The sequence below is a fragment of the Xenopus laevis genome, chromosome 8L, assembly GCF_017654675.1.
Source record: "Xenopus laevis strain J_2021 chromosome 8L, Xenopus_laevis_v10.1, whole genome shotgun sequence".
NCBI lineage: Eukaryota > Metazoa > Chordata > Amphibia > Anura > Pipidae > Xenopus > Xenopus laevis.
Genome location: NC_054385.1, coordinates 34785475 through 34797031, shown reverse-complemented (window position 1 = coordinate 34797031; position 11557 = coordinate 34785475). Strand labels below are relative to the sequence as shown.

The window sequence follows — 11557 nt, the reverse complement described above, 5'->3', positions numbered from 1 at the left end:
CTCCGAAAAAGGGACAGTAGGGAGGTATGAATTTTAAGGCTCTCCATACATTTAGGAATAACTTTCACAGACACATTGAAACTGGATATCGTTTGATCTTCCGCCCCCTTTCCCTATAGTTGCCGAGTTCCTCCATAGAGACATTCCATTAGTCCACACACACACCATTGGTACTAGTTTATTTAGCATGAAAAAACACCATAAAACAGTTAAAACTTTAAAAAAAAAAAACACCATATCCAGGTTCCTTCTCTCTGCGACAATATAAACATTTCAACGGAGTTAGCGCGCCATCTGGCGGCCTTCATCGATAGGACCAGCAAGCTGTACCCACAATGCACCGGGCGTGCGCGCTGTGAACTACATTTCCATGGGATCTTTGCGGCAGGTGTGGCTGGAGCCCTGTACCCGGATGTAGGATTATAGGAACTGTTTAGGGCCGGTGCAGGAAGTGAAGCGGCGCGAGTGGGACCAGGAAGTGCCTGAGAGACGGTGAGATTGACTTTGGAGGGGTCTCGTATATTATGAGCGTGTTTGTCCCCCCAAGTGCAGTTGTGGTGTAGGGAGAAGCGCTCTGTGAGCTGCCTAGGTAGGAACTAGAGTTGTGTATCAAAAATCAGTTTTATGTTGAGTACATTTAGGGGCGATGTATTGTGGGGGGGCACTTTTGGTCAGAAGGAGTGTCTGAGGACGGTACCATTATCCCCGCATATTGGGGGGTTAATCGGGGAGTTCTAGAAGGGATGGGCGTGGTTGATGTGAGGAGGGAGAATCCGCTGAGCTTCTGTCAACGTTGGATGATTTTGGGGTTATTGCTGTATATTTGGGGTTATTGCTGTATATTTGGGGGTATTGCTGTATATTTGGGGGTATTGCTGTATATTTGGTGGTATTGCTGTATATTTGGGGGCATTGCTGTATATTTGGGGGTATTGCTGTATATTTGGGGGCATTGCTGTATATTTGGGGGCATTGCTGTATATTTGGGGGCATTGCTGTATATTTGGGGGCATTGCTGTATATTTGGGGGCATTGCTGTATATTTGGGGGTATTGCTGTATATTTGGGGGCATTGCTGTATATTTGGGGGCATTGCTGTATATTTGGGGGCATTGCTGTATATTTGGGGGTATTGCTGTATATTTGGGGGTATTGCTGTATATTTGGGGGTATTGCTGTAAATTTGGGGATAATGTGGCTCCGATGTTAATGGCATTGGTGGTGAAACGAAGATGTTGTTTGACTTCATTTCTAGTCACTGGCTTGTTTCAGCTGGGACTCAGTCTGTCAAAGAGTCACCCCCTGGCCCAAGACTTTCAATGCATTTACTATTACTATTTTTACTTCTGGCTTTGGAACAAATCCCCCATTATTACTATTTATATGTTTCAAGGGCATGTAAACTCCAAAAGTAACATTTTTCCCTAATGGGATTCATTGTTACTCTAAGCAATTTCCAGTATCCATTAATGTTTCAAGGTAAGTGAAAGCTGTATCTGTCACTGTCTGCTTTCAGCCCCTCTGCTTCTGACTTTTGATAAAGTGTAGCAAAAAAAAAGAGCAAGAGCAGTGAAGAGGCATGCAAGGCTGGCGGCTGCTGCTACATTGTTTCAAGAGACAAAGGGACATAGAGATGCTGCTTTCAATACCAATTACATTTACAATTGAGTTAACTTTCAGTATGATGTAGAGAGTGATGTTCTGAGAAAGAATTGCAATTGGTTTTCATTTTTTTATTATTATCTGGGGTTTTTCCGTAATTTTTGCTTTTCTTTGAGCATCTTTCCACTTTGGAATCTGGTTGCTAGGGTGCAAATTAGCCTAGCAACCATGCATTGGTCTGAATAAAAGACTGGAATATGAGTAGGAGAGGGTCCACATAGAGGAGTAATCAAATCATTGATTTAAACTTTTTGTTTGTGCAAAAAACACAGCAATATTTCGGGCTATACCAGCCCTTTATCGAGGTTTGATAAAGGGCTGGTATAGCCGAAAACGTTGCCACGCAAATAAAAGTTTATATCAATGATCGGAGTGCTGCTGCAGCAACTAATTTTGTGTGGATTTAACCTCTGCAGAGAGGATTACAGCATGCACCCGACGCTCCAAACAGTGGATCAATGTGACTGTGGCACTTTATTTTGACTTTTACAAAAGTAGCAATAACAATACATCTGTAGCCTTACAGAGCATTTGTTTTTAAATGGGGTCAGTGACCCCCCCACCCCATTCAAAAGCTGGAAAGAATCAGAAGAATAATTCAAAAACTATAAAAAATGAAGACCTATTGAAAAGTTGCTTAGGATTGGCCATTCTTTAACATATTAAAAGTTAGTTCAAAGGTGAACCACCCCTTTAACTTAGACTTACCTTTTCCCATCACTAGGAAAATGTTATTTTAAAGATATGCATCCCCTTTAAATGGGTGGTTCACCTTCATATTAACTTTCATTGTGTTATACAATGGCTTATTCTAAGCAACTTTTCAATTGACCTTCATTTTTTAATTTTTTGTCGTTTTTGAATTATTTGACGCCTTCTTCTGGTTCTTTCCGGCTTTCAAATGAGGGTCACTGGCCCCATCTAAAAAAACAAATGCTCTGTAAGGCTACAAATGTATTGCTATCGTTACTTTCTATTGCTCATCTTTCTGTTCAGGCCTCTCCTTTTCATATACCAGTATCTTATTTAAATCAACACATGGTTGCTGGGGTCATTTGGACCCTATGTAATTCGAAATTCTGAAAAAGGGTCGCACAATACCAATTTCATAGGAGAGGAAAGGAGGTGCGGCAATTGACAATTATTGTAATTTGGACCCTAGCCACCAGATTGCTTAAATACCAAACTTGAGCGCTGCTGAATAAAAAGCTTAATAACTCAAAAACCACAAATAATAAAAAATGAAAAACAATTGCAAATTGTCTCAAAATACCACTCGCTACATTATTATATCTCCTTACTGGAATGCAAATCTTCCTTAAAAGCCACCCACATGTAAGCCCTAACCCTCTGTAGACACAATCCTGTTTGAAGTACATTGGGTTTTATGCATTCTACCTCAAGGCAAGGCACGAGTTAATTGATCTTAATCTGCCCTATGGGTCTTTTCACCGGAGCTAAGATTAGAAACTGAATGCAGAAGTAATTGGGCATGGTCATTTCTCTCTGTGTTCAGGGTTTATGGGCACTCCCATAGGGCAGACTTAGCTCAATTAACTCTTGTGCTGCTCAAAGGTTATATAAAAAAAATCTACTGCATGCCCTACGCTGTTAAAAACTGCTGTGTGTACATAGCCCAAACACTCTGAATCAGATGGAGGGTTTTACAAGCCGGTGAGTGATACAGACAATGTGTAGATCAAATGTCTCAGTTAGCTAAAACCACAGAATTATGTGCAAGGCAATCTGGTTTTAAAAGACTTCCTATCTCTGATCTACAGCTCCCAGCATTCTCAAAACTGAAGGCTGTCGGGCCATGCAGGGAGTTGCAATTCAAAATTGCAAAGATACAGTAACAATATTGTAATGAGACAATAATGAGAAAACCGGCACAAACCCCCCCCCCCACCATTGTCGTTTGATTATGTCCTGTATACAGAAGTTTATAAAGTAGCACAGGATTATTATTTACGAGAGCTGAGAGCTCATTTTAAACAGTAGAATAGTTTGTTTAGTACATGCTGTATGTTGTATAACTACTGTAAGCAGACTAAAATATTATTTTTCTGTTGTCTGGTAAGGCAGCCTCACATTCCTGTGGTCTGCCATTGTTACTCTTTCATTCCTGTCCATGTAGCAGTGTGTATTGAATTGTGAATGCATGTTATACTGTGTAAACATCTCTCTATAGGCAAGAGTTACATTCAGGATCCCAGCCCAAGAACACTAGGCGTAGTGTGGCAACCATATGTGTAATATAGTGTCACTATAGCGCATGAATATTGTACGTATTGATAGTCACTGATCATCAGTTCACTTTAAGATTAAATGGTCCCCTTCTATTGATGTTTGTCTAAATTGCCTTCTCAAATCCACCTGTACTATGCAAAAAAAAAAAGGGCCATATACAGACTGAAGAGTCAGCAGTTTATTAGTCCATGTATGGTGCCAGCCAATGGGCTTGTCCGATATCTGTCTGAAAATCTGTCAGGTTTGATTTTCCCATTGGATTAAATGTGGCCCTTGTACTGACCGTCTACATTAGCAGCAGTTATGATCCAACTATTGGCCCCAGTGTGAAATGCTTGGATCAGCTAATATTGCTCATTTCAAGTTGGGCATATCGGTGAAAGATTGCAAAACATGCAACTGGCCAACTTAAAGGAACAGTAACCATGGAACCATTCAAATCTGAGAAAAGGCACAGGATACACAGCAGATAACAGATATAGTATCTATAGCAGGGATCCCCAACCTTTTGATCTTGTGAGCAACGTTCAGAAGTAAAAGGAGTTGGTGAGCAACACTAGCATGAAAAATGTTCTTGGGGTGCCAAATAAGGGCTGTGATTGGCCATATGGTAGCCCCTATGTGGATTGTCAACCTAGATTGCGGCTCTGTTTGGCAGTGCACCTGGTTTTTATACAAAATAAAACTTGCATCCAAGCCTGGAATTCAAAGATAAGCACCTACTTTGAGGCCACTGGGAGCAACATCCAAGAGGTTGATGTTGCTCATGAGCTACTGGTTGGGGATCACTGATGAGATTATTCAGAATGTATGTGTTATCTACTGGGTATCCTGTGGTTGAATGGCTGTCCCCATGGCTATACAGAAGCTTGTTTATATGAACTATAGTAGTGTTTCTGAAGCAAACACACCAGATATACCAGTGCAGGGCATTATATTTTTATTACTTTGAAACTCTTTCAGTTTTTGGTGTTACTGTTCCTTTAAGATTACTTCTCAATAGCTTCTATATGCATATAAAGCCTTTACACATGGAGACTATATTAACATATTTTAAAGACAAGGTTGGTGATTGAGTGCTTCATTTGCATATCTAAACCCAAGCCCTGACCTGGGGCGGTGGCTGTTGCAGCTAGGAGTTTATGCAGATTGATTGCTTTTGGAATATCCAACGTGAAAATCCAGTTACTGGCATACTGGGGGCTGTGGCACATGTGACATTTTGACCATCACAAGAGTTTTTATTTAGAACCACACAATACCATAATGGCCTGTTTATGCTTCCCCATAGAGAAGAATGGAATATTATTTGCTTGTGGCCTACACATAGCAGCTGATAAGAAACTCCTGTGGGCAAACAGGTCAGCAGAGGACTGCTTCCACGTGGTCCTTGCCCAGTCCACGTTATAGATGGTAAACCCTTAATAACTAAACCCTTTAAACAGTCTAGGTCTCTATAAAAAATATATTGCATAAAACAGCTCATATGTAAAACCCTGCTTTATGTAAATAATCCATTTGCATAATAATATACTTGTTAAGTAGTATGTGCCATTGAGTAATCATAAATAGGAAATTTTAATAAAAATAAGGGCCGCCCCCTGGGATCGTGCATACAAACATGCCAAACAAACTATACTTGTTAGGTCACATGAGCCAATTAACAGACAGAGTTGTGTCTTTTGCTTCCACGCTTCTTCCTGTTACAGTTAGAGTTGTAGTATTTCTGGTCAGGTGATCTCTGAGGCAGCACAGAGACCATCACGAAATGGTGGTTCAAGGCAAGAGATGTAAAAGGACAATATTTTCTTAAATATATATGTACTAGTTTGGTAAGATTCTTTAATATGTCACTTAATTTGATATAAACTATCTGTTGCTCAAGTATTCATTTTGGGGGTATAGTTTCCTTAAAGATTATGGCCCCATACACAGGCCTGTAAGCGGCTGATATGGCGGGACACTCTGAGTTGGCAGACAGTATAGGCCCGTGCCTAGCAACTTTACATTTACTTGGTAATAACTATTTTTGACAAGTCTGTGTACTAATTCTCCCTTTTCACTGCTGTCAGGTACAGGTTGACTACATGAAGAATGCAGACAATAAAGTGTGTTGTTGTTGGTGATGGAGCAGTTGGGAAAACCTGCCTCCTTATCAGTTATACCACCAATGCCTTTCCGGAAGAATATATTCCTACTGTATTTGACAATTACAGTGCCCAGATGACAGTGGATGGCAGAACGGTTAGCCTTAACTTATGGGACACAGCTGGCCAAGAAGAATATGACCGCCTGCGCACCCTATCTTACCCCCAGACCAACGTATTCATTATCTGCTTCTCTATCGGAAGTCCATCTTCCTACGCCAATGTGCGGCACAAATGGCACCCGGAGGTTTCCCACCATTGCCCCAATGTGCCAATTTTACTTGTAGGTACTAAGCAAGATCTTCGAAATGATACAGAAACTATAAAGAAGTTAAAGGAGCAGAGCCTTGCACCCACAACAAACCAGCAAGGCTCATCGCTTGCTAAACAGATAGGTGCTGTAAAGTATATGGAGTGCTCCGCTCTGCACCAGCAAGGCGTAAGGCAAGTCTTCGAAGAAGCTGTCCGCGCGGTTTTATATCCTGTGACAAAGAAAAATCCAAAGAAGTGCATCTTGCTATAGTGGTAACCTCTGGCCATCCAAATGCCGACAAAGATGAGTTTTTAGCACAAGATTTTGGGTAATATCTCTTTTATCCTCAGCTTACACTAACAGCTCATGATTGATGTGGGTTGCATGGAGAAGAACCTGCCGCTTCTAGCTTTCCTGGCATCGAATGTGCCGGCGAACTAATGTAAAGTAGCGGCTGAGGCAGCGGTTGACCAGAACACAAGTCGTACTGTACATGGATAACCTCCGAGCGCTTACACATGCCGGCCTTGCACTTCTGACTTTCTTGTTTGTAATTTTTTTTTTTTTATTCATCGTATTGCTTCCATAGATTGACCCCCTGCGGAACACTTCCTATTATTTTTTACTGATTTCTTTACTTTTTCCACTATTAAAGCTTAACAGTGCAATCTTGAAAATGTTCTATATTTGCAGAATATGCTTCAGAAATTGAGAGGCCTTGTGCTATAATATAAATGACTGACGTTTTGGACTAAAAAAAAAAAACTATTCTGCTTTCACTGCATGCTGGATTCGATCCCTCTTAAAATTGCTAACAAAGAGAACACTGTAACTTTCCCACCAAAGGGAAAGGCATTTTTAGCCTGGTTCCAAACATAAGCAAAACCCTGTTTTTCTTACATGTTGCCATAAAACTCAGGGCTTAATGGTTGTGAAACAGTTTTCTTTTGGGGAAAAGGCAGGCCTATCCAAAATATCTGTCGTGGGGGGGGGGGGGTAGAGGTTTATTTATTGCACAGTTATTTATGCTGTTTACCATGCTGTCAATCTCATGATCTGAAGCTCAAAGTCACAAATTTGTACAGGTGGGGATTCTATTAGCCAGAATAAGCAGTACCTGGAGTTTTCCAGGGATCTTTCCATAATGTGGAGCTCCATACCTTAAGGTTACTAAAACCGATTAAAGGTCGGCTAAAAGTAGAATTACTGTGGGTGCTGATTACCCTCAGTTATTCTAGTCTGATACTTACCCCAGACTGGCACTCATCTTTTCAAAATACACAGGCCATGGGTTCTTAAAGGAGAACTGAACCCCCAAACTAATGAAAACCCTTACCCTCCATAATCCCCCCCCCCCCCCCGCACAGGCTATAATACCTCTAAATGCCCCTAAGTCTTTAATTATCCCTTTATGTAGAATCAGTGTAGCGGCGCTCACGTGTGCCATCTTCACCAATTCGGGAGCCTTCAGTAAGTAAGTGGCACGTGCAGTTGTAGTAATTTTCTGGTCCCCAACAACGGCACATGCGCCGACAGCCACGGAAATTGCCGAAGGGACCCAAAGACTCCCGAAGCGGTGAAGATGGTGCCCATGAGCTCTGCTGCACTGACTCTGCATCAAGGGGTAATTAAAGACTTAGGGGCTTTTACACGCCTGTACAGGGGGGAACAGGGAGAGGGGACTATGGGTTTTCATTAGTTTGGGGGTTTAGTTCTCCTTTAATCTCTGAGCACTGCACTGTTTCCTAGACATTGCCTGCACCACCCTGGTACAAGTAGTACAGAAATACTTTGCCATTCTTGGTACTGTTCGTATGCCCAGCTTCAGTAGATGCAGGGAATTCCTTGAACAGTATAACAAACGGGGTGGTACCTTGGGCGTAAAGTTGTTAATGTACCAATTACTCTAGTAATAACCACCTCATCCTAGAAATGTGGCATTATTGTTTTAAATACAATGCTATGGAAAATGATTGCCACATTTCTAAGCTTTCTGGAAAATAGATCCCCATACCTGTAATCTCTCCCTTACTGTTGACCACACAGCACTTCAAGTGCAATCTTCTATTCCAGTGCTGTGGACTTTATCTAGGGAGTATTATGAGGTATACCACCTGTTTGGGGGGGGGGGAATAATAATGTTGATTTGCAAGTAATTCAGTTGAAATTTTGGGGAAGCTGGCAGCCATACACCGTTTTTGGAAGACCCTCCGGTTAGGCAACACCTCTCTAGCTGTCTAGCCAGATGTGCTGCTTTTATCTCTTTGCCAGCATTGGGGAACAGGTCTGGACTGGTAGTCAAAACAGGCCCTGGCATTCCAAGTACTCAGAGGCCCAAATAGTCTTCCACTAAATAGTGACTGTCTATGGTACCTTACGGCAGCCCCTCTGGCATTTGCCAGAACCCACAGATTGCCAGTCCGGGCCTGTTGGGGGAAAGAAGCAGACTTTGTACTATAGGTTACCCAGCTTTGCTTTTTATAGACTTGCCAAAATTTTAAATATAATTCAATTTTGCTACTTCTCAACACGGGTGCCTATGCATTAGCACAGCCTTTAATTCCCATCATAGCCAATTTCATAGAGGATAGGGTTCTTTTAAGTGAGCTGCATCCTGAAGTAAGCCATGGTTACAGATGGGTCAGGTTTTAGTTCTATTGCTGCTTTAGCACAAACAAATCCAACAAAGTAGCCCATTCACTGACTGTAAATATATGAGCATTTTATTTCTGCCATGTTAAAGAGACAATATACCACACTTACTTTGTTTTCCTGGAAACATTCTGTTCATCTAGGCAGAGGTTACTCATTGCACAAGGCTTATTTATTTTCATATTTATATTATGTGAGAGCTGCCATATGGCTTTAAATATTTTACATAGACTCTAAACTGAAGCAAACATGTCTCCGACATGGGTGTACCAAGTTTTTACTCAGCAAGGAAATCTATTTTCAGCTTTATAATCAGTAACTAAACGGTCTATTGTCCCTTTATCATTACTGGATAAATGCATTGAAACAACCTCAAATTGTAGAATAGTTTTTTTACAATTCATTAATTTGGCTGATTTACTAAAGTGTAACTCGGTGACAGCTTAGCAATGCAAACCAATCATTGAGCAAATAAATCTCTAGCTACTCAAGACGCTAGTCTTGTAAAAATAACAAGGTAAATCTTTAGTTTGCTGTTGATTTTTGCCTTGGGGCAAAGTCTTTTTTTTTTCTTTTTTTAGTAAAAGAGGGAAATTGAATCAATGGCTGAACTTGTTTGTATAATTACAAAATCACAACTAGTAACATTCAGGGATATATGTGAAGTTAGTTAAGGAACATATGTTAATCATTGAACATAAGTGATGCAGTTTTAAAGGAGAACTAATGCTTAACAAAGAAGCTAGAAAAGTTATATATCACGTTCTTGAGCTCTTAGCCAGCCCAAGTACGCCAAAGCCCTTTAGACCCCAGTAGCAGCACCTGATTCACAGTACATGCTCTTAGCTGCCGTCGGTTACCTGTGTCTAGGGAACAACTCATATATACACACTCATGCTATAAATTTTCATCTCGATTTGATATCTGAAGACCCCTAAGCTTAGCTTCTCAACAGCTGCCCTGAGCACACTGGGCATTCTTTGTGCTCAAATAAGATCCAGGGTGGTGAGCTCCTGTGGGCCACTTTGAAGGACTATATTTCTGTTAGGTTTGTGGAATGTCCCTTCCGGTACAATAAGTTCAGTATCTTAAAGAAATACTGCCAAGTTCCTGTGAAGATCAATGGAACATGGCAGTATTACTAAAGAGTTGTGGCCTGAAAATCTGGATAGGCAAAAGTCCTCCAAAGCCACCACCTTTTATCGTGCTGGAACACCTTAGTGATACTAACACGTTGCTATGGATTTTTATAGGAACGTGTCCGTGTCCCTTTAAATACAGCATTCTCAGTTGACAATAGTAATCAGACTTCTGGCCAATAATCCCCCAGAAGAACACAGTAGTGAATCTTTCAGAGCAAGACCTTGCTGGGAAGTAGACAAGGCCACAATCCTTCTTACAAGTTTTGAGAACATATGTGTCAATATTAAAAACAGTTTTGAGTTTGCTAACTTGTAATTTTGGTTAAGTTGACCCTATTTCTTGATTAAGCTGGCCAACAAACACATCTCTCAGAAAGTGCACTTAAAAACACTCATACCTCCACGGAATAGGACTCCTTTGCAGAGTCCCACTGACAGGATAGCTTAAAATAAACAATATTGCTGTGTAATTATGAAAGCAGTAGCGCTTGCTCTAAGCAGGGTGCCTATATTAAGGCCGTATAATCCTTCCTGTTTGCTAGTATGATTTGTTTATGCTCCCACTGCCCATCAGTACAGCATGGGAACAAAGGCTGCGAGTAACTGTAAAGCCATTTATATGCTGACAGAATGATTGAATATTTTACAGCTCTGACCCCTAGGGGACTTGATGAAGTGCCTCTTTGATTCTCCGCCTTTGTGTATGATCTCCTTTTCTTTCCTAGCTTAAATCGATGCAGCAGTTGGAGCAGCGCCAATATTTTATATATTTTATGAGAAAGATGTCTGTGTAAATTCATGAATGTCTAATAACAAATGATGGTACTTCCTAAAGAAACCACCTGTTGCCTTGTTCATTACCAAAGACCACTGGACAATGACTCCTTTATAAGGTGGCCTGAAACATTTGCCAAACTCCCATTCTCTTCCCTGCAGAGCCAAGGTATACGTGACTAGACGCTGTTTGACTAGGATTGTTTGTTTTTGAATGAGTATTGTGTATCTGTGGTACCTGTGCGGATTTTAAGCTAGCAAGTATTTACTCCAATAAATGAAATCCTACAGATTCAAAGACTACTGTATGGCTATGGAAATATACTTTATAGTGTGCTTCTTTTTTGATGAATTATAAATCTCAGAATGTATATATGTATGAGGGAACGGTGTCGTTTTAAAGTCTTCTATAGTCAAGCTATTGTGAAGGACCTTGTGTTACTTCTATTTGGGCATTTTTCTTTGCTTCCATGTTAGATTGTCTCAGCCAGGGATCCCTTTGTTGTGTCCATGCACCTCCTTATAGTAAAAGTGTAAAATATGATATTCTGCACATGCACCGGAGCTGGGCTACACCATGCACCCCTAGGTTTTATTGTCCTTTAATTAATATAAACTGCAATGTCCTTTTATTATACAAAATGGTTGGGTGGGTGTTCCTTCTTTTAGGCTTCCAT

General features: G+C 40.8%; 1 protein-coding gene across 5 annotated transcripts; it reads left to right on the top strand.

Annotated features, from left to right (window-relative positions):
• The first annotated feature begins 342 nt into the window (after positions 1-342).
• rhog2.L (RHOG family member 2 L homeolog) lies at positions 343-11204 on the top strand. Of its 5 annotated transcripts, none has more exons than XM_018229721.2 (2): positions 343-492; positions 5985-11204. In XM_018229721.2, the coding sequence occupies exon 2, from the start codon at positions 6007-6009 to the stop codon at positions 6580-6582; it is 576 nt and encodes a 191-aa protein (XP_018085210.1). In that variant the 5' UTR covers positions 343-492; positions 5985-6006; the 3' UTR covers positions 6583-11204. The 5 variants fall into 5 exon arrangements, with proteins under 5 accessions (XP_018085210.1, XP_018085212.1, XP_018085211.1 ...); XM_018229723.2 differs by having other exon boundaries at positions 347-492; positions 5991-11204; XM_018229722.2 differs by having other exon boundaries at positions 393-589.
• Positions 11205-11557: the final 353 nt, after the last annotated feature.